Source organism: Lineus longissimus, chromosome 19, assembly GCF_910592395.1.
Source record: "Lineus longissimus chromosome 19, tnLinLong1.2, whole genome shotgun sequence".
Classification (NCBI taxonomy): Eukaryota; Metazoa; Nemertea; class Pilidiophora; order Heteronemertea; family Lineidae; genus Lineus; species Lineus longissimus.
The window spans coordinates 4,022,842-4,042,724 of record NC_088326.1 but is presented as its reverse complement, the minus strand read 5'-3'; the positions used below and the strand labels follow the sequence as shown (position 1 = coordinate 4,042,724).

General features: G+C 43.2%; 1 protein-coding gene across 3 annotated transcripts in view; it reads right to left on the bottom strand.

The window, feature by feature from the left end:
* Nucleotides 1-19,883, bottom strand: part of LOC135502877 (trafficking protein particle complex subunit 9-like) — a 28,559-nt gene that overhangs the window by 2,802 nt on the left and 5,874 nt on the right. For 2 of the 3 annotated variants that reach the window (XM_064796041.1, XM_064796042.1), the window contains exons 6-22: nucleotides 11,076-11,147; nucleotides 10,063-10,104; nucleotides 8,462-8,660; nucleotides 7,935-8,028; nucleotides 7,322-7,498; nucleotides 6,499-6,647; nucleotides 6,117-6,202; nucleotides 5,676-5,802; nucleotides 5,206-5,416; nucleotides 4,550-4,776; nucleotides 3,975-4,078; nucleotides 3,343-3,485; nucleotides 2,773-2,883; nucleotides 2,335-2,482; nucleotides 1,546-1,639; nucleotides 870-968; nucleotides 371-495 (exon numbers count right to left, since the gene is read on the bottom strand). In XM_064796041.1, the coding sequence (XP_064652111.1) occupies nucleotides 371-495; nucleotides 870-968; nucleotides 1,546-1,639; nucleotides 2,335-2,482; nucleotides 2,773-2,883; nucleotides 3,343-3,485; nucleotides 3,975-4,078; nucleotides 4,550-4,776; nucleotides 5,206-5,416; nucleotides 5,676-5,802; nucleotides 6,117-6,202; nucleotides 6,499-6,647; nucleotides 7,322-7,498; nucleotides 7,935-8,028; nucleotides 8,462-8,660; nucleotides 10,063-10,104; nucleotides 11,076-11,147 (2,208 nt within the window). The remainder of the gene's footprint in view (nucleotides 1-370; nucleotides 496-869; nucleotides 969-1,545; nucleotides 1,640-2,334; nucleotides 2,483-2,772; nucleotides 2,884-3,342; nucleotides 3,486-3,974; nucleotides 4,079-4,549; nucleotides 4,777-5,205; nucleotides 5,417-5,675; nucleotides 5,803-6,116; nucleotides 6,203-6,498; nucleotides 6,648-7,321; nucleotides 7,499-7,934; nucleotides 8,029-8,461; nucleotides 8,661-10,062; nucleotides 10,105-11,075; nucleotides 11,148-19,883) is intronic. The other variant, XM_064796043.1, reaches the window with a different exon arrangement.

Sequence of the window (19,883 nt, the reverse complement as noted above, 5' to 3'; positions counted from 1 at the left end):
CTATTAAGGACAGCACTTGGGCCAGCCAACACCACTTTGGGTCACAGGCTGAAACACCTGTGGCTGTGGGCCAAATTGGTGATGGGGTGAAAATACCAGGGCCCAGTTGTTCAGAGCTCTGCTATCTGCTACCGTTATCTTAGCAGGCTGCCAAGTTCGCTCGGTTAGGCTTAGGGGCCGCTATGCCACTGCTAAGTTAGCGGTACCTCAAGGGTTTTGCCATGGGCTACTGCCAAGTTTTAGCAGAACCCCAAGGGATCCTCTAAGTTAAGTAGTGGTCACCTAAACTTAAGGGCTGCTAAACTAACCAGGCTTTGAACAACCGGGCCCTGGCCTGAGATGGTCATGGTCGAAATGAGCCTACACCTACCTTCTCTAAATGCACAGAATCGCATCCAAGACAGATGACGTGATTGTCCGTGCCGTAGTCATGGATACCGTTCATTTGGTCACGGAAACATCCAAGGCTTATCACAGCATTCTCTATGCTCACATCTGAAAAGATGATGCAAGACTCTCAAAAGACAGAAAGAAATGCTCTAAATTTTGTTGAAAAATCTTGAAGATGCCAACCAAGGGGATCCGTCAGAATGTTGGTTCCTATGCTGGGCTGTTTGAGTAGCGCAATTGGTAACATCAGCGTATCACCTCAGAGGTCCCGGGTTTGATTCCCAGTATATTCATGTGATAGAAATGGAGACTAGTTTCGACAGCATAGGTTTCCTCCTACAGTCAATAACCAAAATATTGCCTTCAGAGCCAATAATGAGCCAAGTTAGCTCACGCGCTCTCAACTCAATATTAGAAAATTCTGTTTACCTAATACCTCTGTCAATGTCAGTTTCCTCCTACGACTAATAATTCCTTACCTGAATTATTAGTGATTGTCATCAGAATTTCCATTGTTTCCCCCTCATGGCCAACAACCTCTTCATCTGGCTCGTGGGAACCTCCATTCACAACCAAATCTGAAATAAACAACAAAAAATTGTCAACATGGTAATCTGGCTGAGTTTATGAAGAGTGATTCTCGCACTAAAGTTAAAAGTAAAAGTGTTTATAGTCTAATATCAACTGCGGTGGAGCTGTCATCCGACTTCACACTTTATAACCCCAGTCTATCCCGAAAGCTCTCAGTAGAACTCAGATGAGCTGCTCAATCCGTGTTACAACCTGAGTATTTCTGGCCACTACAACCACAACCTCCCTAAAAACAGGCTAGTATAGTTACTAAGTTTGGGTATAGAGGAGGCAACACATTTTTATCCTTTCCTCTTTGAATACGCAGAGCAGCCACGGTGGTGTAGTGGCTCAGGTCTCGGACTAGCGCTTACGAGGTCCCTGGTTCAATCCCTCTTTGAGCGTTAGACTCTACACGGGTCTCTTTGCCTTATATGCCTTAATCCATCAAGGTGTGTGAATGGATTCTTGCTGAAAATGCTCAAATAGGCCACCTCATCAAGCTGGAAGGTCTGCCAGATTCTCAGCAAGATGGGCAACTGTTTCTCCAGGGTGATGCCGTCCTCCACACTGTCACCAACTTACCCCACTGGACTGGAGACATTCGTATCGTGTCTAACTGAGCGGGCGTCCACAAGAGTTTGTCCACGGTCATCTTCCCGACTGCTTTAGTGGAAGCGTGCACCCGTTAAGGCAAAATAACAGACACACTTTCACACAGAACACTTTTAACCCCTCTAATTCACTGCCCTAACTCCTCAAAAATATTGAACCTGAAATGCACCCTCTCTCAAAGACATAAGGCAGAATCTCTGTCGTTCCCAGCATTGCACCATTGATTCAAACCTTAGACAAATAGTCAGTACCCTGTTTTTCAAAACAACTTTCGTCACTTAAGCTGACATTATCTCCTTCAGTCAAGCCCTTCGACTTTTCAACGCCAGTGTAAGTGACACAACTGCACCCAGGTTACACATGTGACCCATTCTAGCAAAACCAGTCGCATGTCGCACATAAGATGAGCCTAGATGACACCAGGAGATAATAGAAGACATTGATGTCGTCCGATTTCACAAAAGGCAGACAATAGTGAAATGAACAAACAGTCCGCCTCAACCTGCCAAGCTCAGAGCGACATGCGACTTGTTCTGCTGGAACGGGTCACACATTACAATGAGCACATTTTCCTAGTGTTTGCGCAAGACTTTTATTCAGTAAGGTTTGGAATGTCGCAACGATCAGTCAAAGGCCCCTTTTTGCCCCAAGTGTCCAAAAGCCAGCTTAGTCCACCCCGCCTTGCTTGGCCTCCTGCTAGTGCTAGGGCTCTGCACTTCCTAAAACTGAGCCTAATACATTTCTTGATGAAAAGGATATCATAGTCCATCGGATGTCGACAAAGTCTGAGAGATGCAGACTGTACTGCAGCGCTAGAAGCTCATGTTGGTATTTGGCATAACTTGTCCCAACCTTGTGGACCTCTGCAGCAGGAAGACCCGAACACCGACCGACTCGCACGGCAATCCTGAAAATATGGTTATTTTTATAGTTTTGTAAGAGGCAGAATGAAGAAATTCATCTTCATTGATGAGCTGAAAATAAGTTACAGCACTCGGAGCAAAAAACCTGAAAAATTTTCCATGAGAAAAGAACTGCTCTTGCAAAAATATGCATCTGAAGTGCTTATTTTTGGGAAACGATTGCAAAAAGTAAAGTTCTACAAAGATCTTTCTATTTCTGCTGACAAATTTGACCCCATGCAGGAACAGAAACGGACACTAGTCATTGGACTTTACACGTAAAATGTGAGCGTACCTTTTCGATTCCTTCGCTTCTAGTATGACCCTATTTTCTGACGAGTACATGAGGTCGACTTCGTGAGTGGTTGTATTCAAGACATCAAGCACCAAAAAGCAATGACTAGGACTGAAAAGAAGAAAAAATTGACTACAACTCAATGGGTCTGTCAGAAATTTGGGGCTTGATACAAAACCTAGAGCTGCCTGTCCTAGTCTAGGAAAAAAGTCTAAATCAGCCCAAGAAAGTGTAATAACAGTACGCTTTGTGATGATTTTGGCAACATCTGAAACAGAATTGCTAGGTTCTAGTGTGAAAGGGCTGTGTGGGTTTAAGTGTACAATGGCCACAGCAAAGTGTTGACAGGCCTTGTACGAGGTAAAACTTCCCCCGATGTGAAGTGCGCCCCGCAATGAGTGACTTTTATTGCAGGTACCTGCGATTATAATCAATGCTACAAAAAATATCTCGCCTTGGGGCAAAACCTGGCCTGCATCATACCCGGGGCCTATGGCGTGGTAGCCAGCAGTGTTAACCACTGGGCTATGGGGACTCCTTCACACTTTTGGATTCCTGTAGAAATCTCACCTGTCTGTTGGCCCCACGTCCCATTTACTGAAGACAAGCGATGGTTGTACCTCCAACGTAAATGCCACCGAACACTGACGACAATATCCCTCAGCAAGCCCAGCGCTCCCGCTATACTGGAGACGTAGCAATGCTTCTATCGTCTGCAAAAACAAATGATGAAAAAAATAACAATTGCACAGAGTAATGATAATGAATGATAAATAACGCTTCATGTAACGCCTTTTCCACTGAAAATTACCAATGTTTAAAAGTGTTTGCTCAAAAAGTCACATAACCCCACAAAAGTTGTCAAACATTGAAATGTTGTAGTCAGCAGTCGTAGTCCAGAAATACATGAAGGATTTCGAGGTACTGCCCACTCTAGGCCTGTAGCTAGCACTCTGGCCATGCGGGGAATCAGATCTTTGTTCTTCGTCTGCCTAAAAATTGGCCCAAGTCTAAACGAATAACATCTTTTTTGGTTATCCTGCGCCACTCAAGGTAACCTTTTGTGGATATAACCAGCAAATACAATCGGCAAAGGCTGGAGTGACCGGCCACTGTCCTAGCCTAGGCAACTGATTGGCAAGACCGCTAAATAGGGGAGGCAAACCAAATTTGTTTATTTCTATGAAAGAAGTGACACATACTTTCGTGGTGTATTCGTCTGTTGTTGAGTTATCCGATGTTTTTTGTTCCGATGTAACCCTGGTCATCCTAGGCCGGGTCGAGGGGCTCAAATAATTACTCGTGTCTGAAGCAGAAAAAGTTATATTTATGGGTCCATTATCAACAAAGCAATATTTATCTAATATCAAACGATGGTCATAGAATCTTAGAATATTGTAATGGCTCTGTCTGTGAGGTTATCACAGTATCACTTCAGCCTACCTGGCATAGGCACTCAGGTACAGAAAATTGGGGCTTTAAGCTCATTCAAAGGACTATGAAGAGCCTGGAATAGTAGTTCCTTGAAAGCCATGCCGGTTCATCTAGAAATACAATCCTGGGTTTTCTCGGGATCTAACCCAGGCCCTATTGCATGGTAGCCAGCAAGCCACTAGGCTATGAAGCTCCTGAGTGTTTTTGAGAACTCATCACAAGGAGTTGTTGAGTACTTGGGCACTTGAACACTAGCAAAAGCACGCAAAACTCTAGTCATTCCTCGACCCGCAACAAATACAATTTTCAACCACAAGCCTACATTTTAATCATCAAAACTCACCGTCATATAAACTTTTGTCCGTTGGCAGAAAGTCGGAAACACCGTTGATGTAAATAGTGAAACAGGCCTGGCACCCAGGATTCAGGGGGAGCTGGGACTCCAGATTTTGCAAGCTCCATACGAAGACCTTTGACAGAGTGTCCGCGTTGAGTTTTGAATCTAATGATAAATCCATCTTTTCGACGGGAGTTGCACCACTGTTCTTGAGAGTAATTTGGCATTCTTGGCTGAAAAAAGATAGAATATGCACTGAAATCATCACGCTTATTTTGGCCAAAGACAGAATCGCCCTTCATCAAATTTTCAAGCGTAAATTAAACACCAAACTGCATTTTTTTCAGCAATATTATGTCACACTCACAATGTCTAGACGACTTCATCAGAAAAGAACAGTTACAATTTCACCTGCCAATGAGCTGGGGAAAAAAGTCTGAAGTTTTATTCCAGTGAAAATCTTTTCCTTTGATCAGCTCTCTCTTGCACAAAAATGCCTCTAAAGTGCATAATTTTGGTCCAATTTTGAAAATTCAAAGATCCACAGAGAGGTGAGACAGAGATCTTTCCAATTTCGCATTCAGTAAGAGGAAAAAGTCTGAAATCAGCCTAAAATCAAGAATTTGACATCCCTGTAATTCATTCTTGATAGTATCTCGTACCTTTCTCCAGCAAACATATTCAGAACCGCGCTCGTCACGACGTTAGCACTGTCCACCATGTTGCTGAAACTCGACGACTTGGGTAGCGAGGTAGTGACCTGGAGCTGAGGTAGAGACGGCACCACCTCGATCGTAAAGCGCTCCTCCTTGACGGTGCTAGTGTCCTCCAGGAGACACTGGTTCTTGATACCGAGAACATTCGTCGTGTAACCTGAAAATGGGAATAAAGATCAAACATGAAAATATATTTCTTTTTCTTCCAATAATAATAATAATATTAAGTTCTTATGTAGTGCTTTTCCATGGTCCCTGCTCAGAGTGCTTTTGGGTTACCATATTATTACCCCGCTCTCCACAGAAATCAACCAGGGGTTTTAGTCTTCTGCCAAGTGAAAATTAGCACAATCACCAAATTTTACGTTTGGCGAAAATTTCACCATTTACTGTAAGGGGTTTAAAGAAGGGCTTACCAATGACATTGAGTTGTCCAGAACCTTTCGGCGTGCATAAGATCTTCACAGGGTAAGGCCCTGACTCAGCTGGCAGGGAGAGGTTGGCTGGGTAGGATTCAAACTCGACACCTTCAGTTAATAATCCCTGAAAAATAAAGATGATGACATTACACAAAATTTATTCAAGAAGGCCGTTACAAAGGGAAATGAGACCACATCAATTCATTATTTTATTGTGGTAAACAGATAACAGCCAATTTCACCAACATTTTTTATTTCATATGAGTAATTATTACTTTTGCCTCAAAATCTCGACCCTGCCCCCCCCCCATACATATAGATGTAATACGCCTGCCGCCCCATACATATAGATGTAATACGCCCACCCTTTCATGTTCACCTCACACATGTTGCCCCCCCAATCCCCACCACGCATGGTGAACACCCCAGCTCACTTACCATATTGATGACTTTGAGTTCATAAGGCATTGGGTTACATACTTGCAAGGCCACTTCACACACATTCCCCTCAACCCAACTAAAGCCTGAAACAAGATGAACACTTGTCAGTAAAATCATGACCCTAATTATCAATTTTTTAATATCTGAGTAAAATATTATTGTTTTCGCAGGGTTTTGGCAGAGTTTAGTACCCCTGACCCACACACATGAAGAACATTTGAACATGACGAAATCACAAGTTTTTCACCCATTCAAATAATACCTTAATAGATTTATGTCAATAAAAACATCGAATTTGGCAATATTTCTACACGGTGGATTGGATTAGGATTGAAGATGATTTTAACGATCGCCAAAATTTGTCTTGATCGAAACTCACCGATTTTGTGGCCTGATAATTTCCGCGTGTTCTGTTTGAGCATTAATGGCGAGTATATAAATGGACTGTTGTTCTCTTTTGCAACGTCTGCTTTCGACTTGATTTTGATTGGTCGCAGATGTGGCGGCAAATTAAGGGGTTTGAAAGACCTGAAAAACAAACGCAGATTCGTATTTTTTCAAACTTGGAAAGCTGCAAGGTATATCTGTTCGGGGCTGCTTTCAAAGCAATCTGCTCAAGACGTAACAACTCCTGAACAATGACATTGCAAATGTACATGTATTGTTCATTTTTAATCAGTTAGATGTATTGACTTTGTGGAGTGGATATCATTTCACAGGTAACTTAAAGAGACAATATAGGCAGCAGCCTGGCAGGCAAGATAAAGTTACCAATAGGGGTCTCTCACATCTCACAGTAGGTCGAAATGATTCACGCTTGTACGAGGGATATATTTAGTGCTAAGTCTAACATGACCAAAGGCCCTTACTGTGCATACCAGTCACTTGAATATGGCCAAATTATCCCCTCTCCTCCTGCCTATAGTCCCCAATTAAACCAGCCCCTAGGTCCACCCTATTGTATTATTAGGCAGTTAAAAACTGACAAGCTTATCTGTGACTTGGCCTTTCATCTAAAAATGTTCACACCTCAAAAAGGACACCTGGCTTATAAGGCCATCTCTCTACCGACGGAGCTAAAGGGAATTCCCGCTAGCCATGGGTGGTGGGACTGATGCCACTGCTGAACACTGCTCCATGGCCTGATTATACAACTTTCAGCGTCTTCGATGGCTCGATACCATATCTTTGTGCACACTCACTTAACAATTGGTAATTTTCCTAGCTGGACGGGAGGGAGCACAGTGCCATTGTCCAAAGTCAGCGTGGCGGTCGGAGCCTCACATTTTGACGTGTACGTCTCGAGAACTTGCGAGATGTCTTTTCGTTCCTGCTCAGAGAGGTGGTCCAGCATCGTGTGCAGCAAGAATGTCATATGTCTGGATTAAAAAAAATCATAATATCATATCATTACCGGCGTCGTAACCCTTTTAAGTTTTTGCCAGAGGTATGGAGTCCACTTCAGGCTACTGTCCACTTATGTGGGATCTTTTACTTGCGCTGGCATAGACACTTACTTAGGTACAAGGGACCACGGTTTTTCGTCTCATCCCAAGACTCGAATTTTTATATGTTGAGTGGCGTGTTGTGAAGAGCTACATGGAGGAATTTTAATTCCTTAACCACACTGGTTCGTCAAGACATACAATCCTGGGTTCTCCCTGGGCCCTATTGCGTGGTAGCCAGCAGTGTTAACCACTAGGCTATGAGGCTCCTCTAATCCTAAGTAGAAAGTTTAAACTTTGAGTTTCGCTCTTATCTTTGATCCCACGATTGGACACCTGACCCGTGTTATGGCACAGTGTTTCAAAATACCTTATAGCGACGGCAGGGTTGCCCATTCTCCTGGCTGAGTACACCAACTCATGGAGGACTCGCAGTTGCACCACCGGCCATCCACTGGTGTGATCTGGAAATATCAGAAAAAGAGATACTGACACATCCAGAGTCTATTCCAAATTCCAGTGCTACCTTCTGTTGTCTGATTCTATCTGGTAAAAACATTGACGTCTGCTCTATTGTTTGATTAGTACTCACCAGGTACAATTTTCAAGATTACAGCTGAACAGGGCTGGTGGAGTAGCGCCTTGGAGACATCAGCACCTGTCACCACTGTGGTCCCGGGTTCCATTCCCAGTTCATACTGGTACACTTAAGTGATAGAGAGGGCGACTCTCTTCGACAGTGTAGCTTTCCGCGGTCTCCGGTTTCCTCCTACTTATATCAAAATTACCCAATATCATTGATAGAGCTAATGATGTCCCAGTTGATGATCTGCTCTGAGCTCAATATTTTTTTAAAAATTTTTCAAAGTTCTTCACGGAAGAGTGCTCTGCGCTTACCATCGGGGAACTTCCTCGGGTCCATCGGGATTCGATACCCATCCAACGTCTGTAGGAGCAAATTGTAGCACTGGATCCATCCTGGCTTCTGATTGGACGGCGCCACACACTGCATGGCCGCCACACGTTTGAAGAACGCCGCCTTCCGATAGAATCCTATCTGGCTGTAGAGTAGTGAGAGGGTGCTGAATCGCTGAATCTGAAATAGGAGATGATTATTTTATTTCAGGACTTTATTGGTCTGAGACGGATAGCTATAAAGAGATCTACCATCATAGAATCTATGATTGGATCCGATTGTAAAACTTGGTTTGTTATGATCTAAATAGATCCTAAAATGGACCCATGAATGATTTTATGACGGAAACTCTTGGCTATGTACAAGCCAGCATGAACCAGCAAGCTCCAGTGGACACAATTCAACTGTCTACTCTCACCGGCAGACAACCAGCATTCCTTTGACGCAAAGGGTGCGTTGGTCCTTGACAAAGGGGACAAACGAAATATACAAATACAGTTTTCCGGGGCTGAGGCACAAAGTGCATTATTCGCCCTGGAGTCTTAGTGACCAGCCTATGTCTCAGTGACGAGAATGCCACCTTCAAACATGTTCATCTCAATTCCAAATCCCCACTGTTTATACAACATCAACAATCTAATGTTTACTCTTATTATGACACACACAGTGATTAATTTCCGTCACTACACCATCCACTTGAAGATCACAAGCTAACATTTCTTTCCTCCAACAAACAAGGGGATTAGGCAAGGGCAAGACCAATTGCATTCTTGGTTTCTTCTCACGGAACTAATGATTTGTCACTACACCAACCATTGGTGATCAGAAGCTTACATATCTTTCCGACAACAAACGAGGGGATTAGGCAAGACCAATTACTTCCTTGGTTTCTTCTCACGGAACTGATGATTTGACACTACACGAGCCACTTGGAGATCAATAGCAAATATGTCTTTCTTGCTATGAATGAGGGGGATTAGGCAATCACTTTACCTTACAGCATGAAGGCCCTGAACTGATTTAGTTCGAAATCAAAGGTTGTTCCTCTTTTTCCTATAATCATGAGCGATGCACCTTGGTAACTTTCCATCTTTCTTTCTGATATTGAATTGGTGGATCCGGGGTGGGGGCGCAAAAGTTTTGACAAAATCTTTGAAATTGACCAGGATCTGGCTGTTAAAAGCCAACTATTGATGAGTCTATATTACACTCCGAAATGCCGAATATACAGCTATCATACACCGCCACACTAAGCTGGTCAAGGTGGTTTTTAATAGTATAGGAATATCTATATTGTGCAACAGCGAAATTGCAGTATGATATAATGGACATTTATTATTCAGGAAAAAAATATTAGGTTTGGTTTGGAAGTACAGTAGAACCTCCCTTAGTGGACACCTCTCCATTAAGGACACCCTCTCCATAAAGGACAATAGTTTTGGTCCCAAATTTGGTCTTCCCATTCAATTTGACCTCTCTAATCAGGACACCTTTCCATTGAAAGGACAGCAATTGCCAGTCCCGAGGGTGTCCTTAATAGAGAGGTTCTACTGTAATATCGAAGGATTTTTTAAGAACTGACTTGCTTCTCCAAGGCGACCCCAGCCGGTAATTGTGAAAATCTCTGGAGAAAAAAACACATCTAAATCTTCCACATCAAGAGCATGAAAGATGCACCCCAGATAGGAGATTTTAGACGTAGTGCGAATTCTCCATTTTTTTCAAACCAGATTAAGATTTGAGAAACTGGGTTGAAAATTCGAATAAATACAGAAACAAATTGGTATGGCCTAATTGCCTTAAGCTAAAAATAGCCCATTAGTTGATGGTTGACCCAAGAGCGACCGTTCTGGCGCTTAGAAATATGATTTCTGTATTTTTCCCATCAGTAACCTCAACAAAGATGTCTTGTAGAATTTGGTAAATCAAGAAACAAATTGGTTCGGCCTTACTTATTGCACTAAAAATAGCACATTAGCTGATGGTCGACCGAAGACGGGTCAGGTTACGGCGAGATTAATGGACGAGGCATTGATTCTGATGATAGCGATGGCTATCCTTCTGTTGTGTGAAAGTTTGTGGATGATGACAAGAAGACAAGATATCACATACGCTACTTCTTTAATCCTAAGGCTAAGCCATTTTTATTGCAGCGACGTGCAATTATTATTACTGCGATGAGTGATAAAAAAATTGCTAGTCTGTAGACATAATTATTGAAATTTATTGCATATCGCAGCGATGATCATTTCTTGCTGCGTGCACATGAGAGGATTTCACAGACAGGTGATTTTTATCGCTTGTGATAATTATTGCGTTTCCCTGAGATAAGAATTGCTTGTCTGCATCGCGCTTCAAAAGCCAATTCAGAACGTTTTGCAAACAGGTGTATTGCAATAACCACATACTCTGAAATGTATTTGAATGCTTGTCAATCATGTTTAGGAAAAACTTTCATTGGTTGTTTTTTTGGAACATGCTTTATTCCCGAATTTTTCAAGTACCATTTTACCAAAATGCTCCACAATGAAGGCTCTTATTAGCCTAAAGGGCCAAAATTAGAAGGGGAGGAAGGGGCAGGGTGGGGTCACTGACCTTCTCATCCTCAGAAAGCTGCAGATTCAGGTAGACAACATTTTGAAGGAATTCGGCCGCATGGAGGTTTTTCTGAAATGAGAAGACATGAGAATTGGTGAATAATAGTGGCTCAGCCTTAATAGCCTCGCCGGCGACTGGTTCAGAGGTCACCAGCATATCGGTCAGTCTCCGTCTCTTGATTGGCTTCTTACCAAAATCACCTCGTTCCTAGGGTTAAAGTGCATTAGTAAGGCAAGGTCTACCTGGGGACGAGAAAGATTGACATCATCCCCTGAACCCAAACAGAAGTACACACTGATTCCAGGCATTCGAGGCGGGCCACTCTCTTTGATGCGGGCCACTCTCTTCCAATGCAGGCCACACCCTTTGAGGCGGGCCACTCTCTTCGAGGCGGGCTACTCTCTTCGAGGCGGGCTACTCTCTTCGAGGCGGGCCACTCTCTTCCAATGCGGGCCACACTCTTCCAATGCGGGCCACACTCTTCCAATGCGGGCCACACTCTTCCAATGCGGGCCACACTCTTCCAATGCGGGCCACTCTCTTCGAGGCGGGCCACTCTCTTCGAGGCGGGCCACTCTCTTCGAGGCGGGCCACTCTCTTCCAAGGCGGGCCACTCTCTTCCAAGGCGGGCCACTCTCTTCCAAGGCGGGCCACTCTCTTCCAAGGCGGGCCACTCTCTTCCAAGGCGGGCCACTCTCTTCCAAGGCGGGCCACTCTCTTCCAAGGCGGGCCACTCTCTTCCAAGGCGGGCCACCCTCTTCCAAGGCGGGCCACTCTCTTCCAAGGCGGGCCACTCTCTTCCAAGGCGGGCCACTCTCTTCCAAGGCGGGCCACTCTCTTCCAAGGCGGGCCACTCTCTTCCAAGGCGGGCCACTCTCTTCCAATGCGGGCCACTCTCTTCCAATGCGGGCCACTCTCTTCCAATGCGGGCCACTCTCTTCCAATGCGGGCCACTCTCTTCCAATGCGGGCCACACTCTTCGAGGCGGGCCACTCTCTTCCAATGCGGGCCACACTCTTCGAGGCGGGCCACTCTCTTCAATGCTTTTTTTCTGAACAGTGCGTGGAGACAGCAGCCTACAACATTGATAATGTAACCGGCCAAGCAGGGCACCAACAAGACTTACTCGTTGGGACAAAATCTCTGGAGTCTTAGAACAAATCCACTTAAAACAATCCAAAAGTCTTTGAAAAAACATCACATTATATGGAGTCAGTTGGTCTTGGGAATCCATTTTGTCACCTGACTTTCCCACGGCAGGGCGTCAGGTTTAGAATCCATGCAGTCAACACCTTTGCAATGGCAGGGTGTCGGATTTGAATTAGCATGCAACATGAACCTAGCATGCTTTATGGAGTTGCATCTGCAGCAACAAGTGATTTTTGTCGCACAGTTCTGCAACAAAAATTGCTAGTCTGAAGGTATCATCAGAGCAGTAGGAACACAGAAATAACTCTGTCATCGTAGGGACAGGCAGGTTGAATTGTTTTCAGCCCACTAGGGGGAGGGCAACAGCCGTCTGGGCTTTCTCATTAACCCAAAGTTTAGGGTTTATAGTCTGATATCAACTACGATATAGGTTGTCATCCGACTTTACACTTTAACCCCAGTCTGTCCTGAAACCTTTCAGTAGACCACAGATGAGCTGCTCAACCAGCGCTATAATCTGAGCATTTCTGACCGGTACCCATTTTATACACCTGGGTGCAGAGAGGCAAGTAAGACAGAGAGACCAGCCTACAGTCTCACGCCGACAGTGGGGATTGAACCCGGGACCTCTTGACCGCTGGTCGAGAGTCCAAGCCACTACACCACAGCGACCCATTACAGGGTGTACAAGCGTACAATGCTATACACCCAAGATTCCACTGACATATTTTTGTTATGCATGGTATTTCAAAACCACTTGGCACGTTTTCACATCAGCGATTTATATGGCTACACCAGCGCCAAACAAAATTGCACTTGTTTACCCAAAATAACCAAGAAAGCACCGATTGGACTGTTCTTCTTGTCTGTATAGCAAGGTATGTTTGGGACATGCTTTCCAGTCTGTATAGCAGGGTAAGCCTGGGACACGCTGTCCACAGAGCATACGATCGATGAGAAGCTTGATGGCTTGAAAGCAGCATTCTGCTACAAACTCACACATCTACCCTTGGAGGACATGGCAGCCACTTTTCCTCAGGTCAAGCATGCAAACTTTGAGAAAATCTGCACTCTACACCCTCAAAGGGTTAAACCAAATTGCCACATTTGCACACCACACACACACACACATCCATTACGGACCATCTTCCTGACACAATCAGCATCACAAGCTCATGCAAGAAAATAACACAAACATGGTTTTTTCGAGACGAATTTTTGTACACTATACATTATGTACACACTATATACAATACATGAGCCAGTACAATAAAAGATTGTACATACATATTTACAGGAGACTTCTGATGCTTAATAGAGGTTGCAGATTTTTTTATAACACCCACATTTTTTTCTCCAATCCAAAACTAACTTGGATGAAGCATCGAAAACACCTAATGTGACTTCTCATTCAAACCTGTAATTCTTGCTACTAATCTTGAACCGTAAGGCTGAAACTTTAATCCAAAACTATTTCAATAAATGGCACTATGACTGATAAACAATTAGCTGTCAACTTTTACAAATTAATAGAATTAAGCTGTTTTTTCAGTCACAGGTCAAGATTTACTTCAAACAAGTTTCTGTCAGGATTTCAAATTCTCCTTACTTCAAAGTTCCCAAGTTAAGGACAAGGTGAAAGCACTCTCTTTTTTGTCTCTACATCATGCTGATTACAGCAGGGTAATTAGAAGCAATTAAGATCAGAAATAGTTTGTTATGACTGACCGAACAATGCTACAAATTACTAATCGATTCTGCTGAGTCATCTCCCAAGAATTTCTGACTGCAGTTTTACAAATTCTACCTAAATACTTACAATTTGGACTGAATTTTAGGAAATAATTGGCATGAAAGAGCAACAGCACTGGGATGCACAAATCATTCATTTCTAAATAAATTTTTATAGCAGCATCACCAAATCCATTGCAGCCCCTACCCCCCCCCCCCTCCATTTATCCTAAACAGGCCTGAAACATCCATTGTGCACGCCTAATATGCCTCGTACAATAAATAAGGTAAAGTGGTACAATTATAATATGTGTGTATAGTGAGATGTTTCCCGCTGTTTTCTGATATTCAGGGGGAGCTATAATTGTACCATTCTACCTTACATAAAATTCAGCATCAAGGATGGAATCTACAATAACGTCTGCTCAAAAAACCAAGACCTCCCAAGGTCAATTGAATTGTCACCAGCAGTGATTTGATCGATCCCCGAGTGTCGACCGCTTAATGCAATCTTCAGGACATGACACTGGACGTTCAATCTGCCAGGAGGCAGACGGGCCAAGAGAGGATGGGAATTTGTATCATCTGCTGCAGAATCGGTGGTTGTATGCACTGGAGCAAGAAATTTGCTAGGAAATTTAAAAGTGCCAAATCATGTAACTACAATTATATAACAAACATGTTTTGATCATTGGTAGCACCAAAAAATATGTCAGGATCTTTTCAAAGTTTTTGCTAGGCGAGGGGCCTTTTAGAGTTGTTGCTAATTTTCACAATAAATTTTCTTTCCTAAGAACCTGCAATTTAGTCTTAAATAACATTCTGAGCAGAAGGTTGCATCCCACAGGACGTTTCAAAATGCACCTTTCAGCCCTCATCGATTTCCTACTACGACAATAGCACAAGGAGTCAAGACACTCCAAAATCACAGCGTTCATAAGTGACCGAATTGATGTTGCATCATGGGTAATCCGTGTCCCATGTAGACGGGTGACGGCGATGGATACATCGGCGGATATGACATCGTTGTAGGCACGAAACATGGCTGTTTGAATTGTTCGACTTCATAAGCGGACTGCGGCATCTTGCGCTTGCGTTGCAACACCTCCATGGCGGCGGCCGGGTTCTTGTCGAAGAGCTTAGTGAAGTAAGTCGGCACCAGGCGGCGCGTGTTCCCGGTACGGTTACGTTTGTTGTTGAACCATGAGTTGAGCTGCTGGATGGAGATATTGGCGACGTTGGAAAGATATATTTTCTCCTCCTGGCAAGGATAGGGATGCTCCATATGACTGTAATACCACGAACTCAGGACGTTCACCGCCGCAGCATCCAAGCTTCTCTCCGAGCCGACTTTCGTGCGATTCGACTGATCGTCGGATTCTGGGGACGTAGCAACGCGTTGTCTCTTCTCTCTGCGCAGCCTCGCTGGATGGACGGACCCGTTGAATGAAAGCGTATTGAACGACCGGACGCGTTTGTTAGCAAACCACTTCTTGACCTGGGTCACGGTGATCCTCCCTCTTTTGGCCAAGTCTTTCACCGTTTCATCGGACGGGTACGGATGATCGAAATTCTGGTTGTACCACTCTTGCATTATCTCCGTCGCTTCGGAGCTGATCGTTTTACGAGCAGAACCATCATCATGGCGGGCTTTCTTCATCTGAGAACTGCAATCCGATTGGCTGGAGTTGTCAGAGTCGGAACTATTGTTGAAGAACGCACCAATGTCGTCAGACTTCTCCCACGATGAATCGCACTCTTCTGCTTTGATCTCAGAGTTTGCGAATTTCATCTCTTTGGAGTTGTCAACTTTACTGGCGCCAGAAACGCCAGAATTGTCCGCCACATTATCAGACAAACACGACTCATTTTCAGTGTCATTCGAGTCAACCATACCAGAATCGTGACGGACAGACTGCTTGAACAGCGTCAGACTTTTCCAAACTCGTTCAATCAAGACCAAACGTTCGCAATCGTAATAATTGTTCACAGATTTCTTACACGACAAGTAATAAATATTCGCGCACAGAGCCCGATACCGATCGTTTTCAAGTTTTTCCGATTCATGCGTGTACAACTCCATCAAAGTTTTCACTTTGGCGTTCTCCAGTTCCCTGACTGTAGCAAATTCCTGGCGTAACGCGGCGTCCTGTTGAGCGACTTGTTCGTTGACGGTTGTCGTGTTCGTCTCTGCAGGAGGTTGTGGCATACTCGTCCCCAGGAGTGAAAACGGTAGCGTGTGATTCGTAGGCGTACATTCCTTCACGAGTTCCGTCTGCAGCGAGGCGAATAACGGATTGTGTCGAATGACCTCTAGGCTCCCCGGTTTAGTCGTTTGAGAGCAGGCGACGGGTTTCTTCAAGTCTGGACTCGACTGCGATGTGGCCACGTGAGGTTGGGCGTCATTGTGCCTTGTGGAAGTCGTACAATTCAAACTGGCATTAAAATCGTCACTGTTTACGGAGACTTTACTGAAGTTGGCCGGTTCGTCTGTGCTTGTTGTAGAGTTACTCTGGGGACCGCCATTTTTGTACAGCATGTCTTCGATGAGACGGAATTCCTCGTCGAATGCGTCGAATTTCATTGTGGATTCAGATGAGTTTCTGCAGAGGCAAAAATTACAAATTTAGAGTGAGGTTGATAGTTTTTAACATTATGAAATCGGGTTCTTGATGGAAGCTTGCTCTTCTGAAACTCATAGATCAGGGTTATTTGAGAGCGATGGACAATGATTGTAGGAAACAGAAATAAGTAGAGTTGTGTAAGAATAAAAAACAGTTTCATTTTTTCACAGATTTGTAAAATCCATCCACTTCTTAACAGAAATTTAAACATTTCTGTACTGAAATTCACTCACTTACTGAAAATCACCAATTTCTTGACTGAAATTCACCCATTTCTTCAAAAATTTCCCCATTTCTTTTAAAATTCACCCATTTCTTACTAAAATTCATCCATTTCATAACTAAAATTCATCCATTTTTTTACAAAGCCTCGAAATGCAGCTGATTGTGAAATATCAGCCAATCGCAGGAATGAAGGGATTCCTGAGACCACAGTTCCTCTGGCCACTTTCTACCGAAATCAAGAACTTACGAAGAACTGTCCATCTTGCACAGAGCACAATGAGCGGGACAAGTTGGATTAGAACGTAATAACTCCATGACCCTACGGGAGAGATCCGACAATCTGTACATCAGCATACATCCACCATCGAAGTCAGAGAAAAAGTGAGAAAGTTTTTTCTGGGGGCTCAGTTTGGTTCAATTGAAAATGAGGCTCATAAAACCCTTTTTTGAATTATGTAGATGTTTGAGAGAAAATGTTGGGTACTCTCCAGTACTAGGGTTTGTCATAGCAAGGGAGAATGTTCAGAAGCCATGGCAGGTGTCACATTAGTGTCATTGGAGATTGGCCACCTCGGATGTCATAATACTGAAGCCAAATGCGAGGGTTTCAGCAAGAAGGTCTTATTTCTGCACCTTATACTAGGAGGGATGGATTCGCCAGGTCAGAAGCCATTTGGGATGTCATGTTAGTGTCATGGAAAATATGATGGTTTCACAACAAAAGTGTTCACAATGCTGGGCCTATGATAAGATTCGACAAATACTGGATGATATTGGAAATGAATTAGGCTACAAATAGACATTGTAGGGCCTGTGTATTGTAAAGATTGCATGAAATTGACAATTAGGCAACGAAAACACAGGCACAATGTAGGGCCCACAACTCGATAAATATTGCATAAAATAATTTTTTCCCCCAAAAAGGCACCACACCTGGTTGAAATTTTAACAATTTTATCAAATAAACTGAAATTTTTCAGTGCCAAGTCTGGCAAATGCAACAAAAATATACCTGGTAAGTTAGAATATAAAAAGACGGATCCTACTTCAGGATACTAAAAGCTCTGCCTAATTAATATTATGATCTGCATCAGCCAGGATACTCCAATAACTCTAAATTTTTGGGTTGCAAGAGTACCGCGTAGAATCAAAAAAAATCGTGAAAAATCTTTTTCTAAAGATTGAAGAAACTCTGCCAATTTTTTTATTCGTTTTTAGGTGGCAATGTGGTCGGAAATGACTTTTTTATATATTTCGCCTTGATTTCCATAAAAACCAATTTAAAATATCATTTCCTATAACATATCAAAAGGAGGCTTTTTTAAAACATGCTTTTCTCACTCAGAGGCACAATGTTTCTATCTGTTGGTAATACATATATAGGGTCTAAATCCAACTGTTCAAGATTCACGTGTTAATTGACGCTTGTTCTCTTGTACAAAGCTCCATTTGCGGCCCAATGATGAAGTCATAAAAAAATTCTAACCCCTCTATCTCCTACACCCACAACTGGAAAAAATTAAGGATTGGATTTCTATGGTCAGGGAGGCGTACACTATCCCACAACAGATCATAATCATTTGTATCCTGCATGCAGGACTAAATCTAAAAGCATGGACGCTTTGACTACCCTAACCCGTGGACATTTTGGCATGGGGACCTTTTGACTGGTAACTGTCACAAACGGCAGATTAAAATCTGAATTGAAAGGGGAACGCAACTCGAGAGTTTACTCACCAATTTCCAAGTTGTTTTCCTGGGTTCAAACTGATGAGTGATGATGATCTTATTACGGTGTTTACAGTGTGAGTGCCTCGTTTGATTTGATCTCACATGGGCTTCCCCTCGTTTTTAAAGCATCACCTTTCCACCTGACAGCTAAACTCGCAAACAAATCAACAAACGAAAACCAAGTGAAATCAAATGTCATTTATTTGCAGATTTCTCCTAAAGTACAAGTGAGGCCAGATCAGAATCATTCAAAAAAAGATGCAAGTGATTAAAAATCTGAAATAATTAGGCTTAATTAGTATCTGTTTAACAAGACACTAATTAACTTGTTGATTAATTATCTACTTAGCTAATCAATTCATCAGTAGCTGTGGTGTAAGCCAATTAATAAAGCAAGTGATTCAAGATCAAGGTAATTATTATCTAATTGTTTGGCTAATTAATGGTAATTATCAACAATCAGTTTCATTCAGCAAGTGATTTGTGGTCAATCTAAACAGATTGGTCAGTTTATGAGCTAAACTGCCTAAAATGATTAGGTGAAATATTCCTTTTTAAACTTGATACCCAACGTACATTTGCGTAAACTACTGGTTGGATTTCATTGAAATTTGGTTTTATCAATCTAATGCCGTGGTCACACTGGGGTTTTAACACGAATTGAATTCGAATTAAAACGTTGATACGTATTGGGGCGTCACACTCAATTCGGTTCATACCGATCTCAATCCGCTTTAACCAACACGGTTCTTAAACCGAATTGAATGCGAATCAGCTAATCCGAATCAACGAAACCGTATTGAGATTTCAAGTGTGACGCGCTTGATACGAATTAAGGTTTTCGATCGCACTGCGCATGCGCCCGGTGCATGGAAAGTGACCTTTGACCGCGGGAAGTAGTGCTCCGAACTAGTTAACTGATGTATTTAAATGATCTCATTAACTCAAATCGTTTTTCGTTATGCCATAGAATAGGGAAAAATCAACTCCCTTGCACGTGACTTGCATTTCCATTTCCTGGCAAGGTATGTTGCCGCCGGTTCGTTGGTCAAAGGTACGCTGGTCAGCAACATCGTCGCGGCGGGGTTTTCCCCGGTTTTGGCCTCGTTTTCGAGGGCGAGGCCGGGATTCTCCGCATTTAGCGACGGTGGTGTTGACTCGCTGAGGACACTCCTCTTTGACCCGAACTTTGGCAATAGGCATGGCCGGGAGATGGAAATGGTCAAGCACCTTACGCGATTTTAACTTGTTAATAATGACTGTGTGATACTGTGATATTATATACTTATATGTTTTGTACTTGTAAATTTTATTCTCCCATATGGGAGGTTAATAAATAATAATA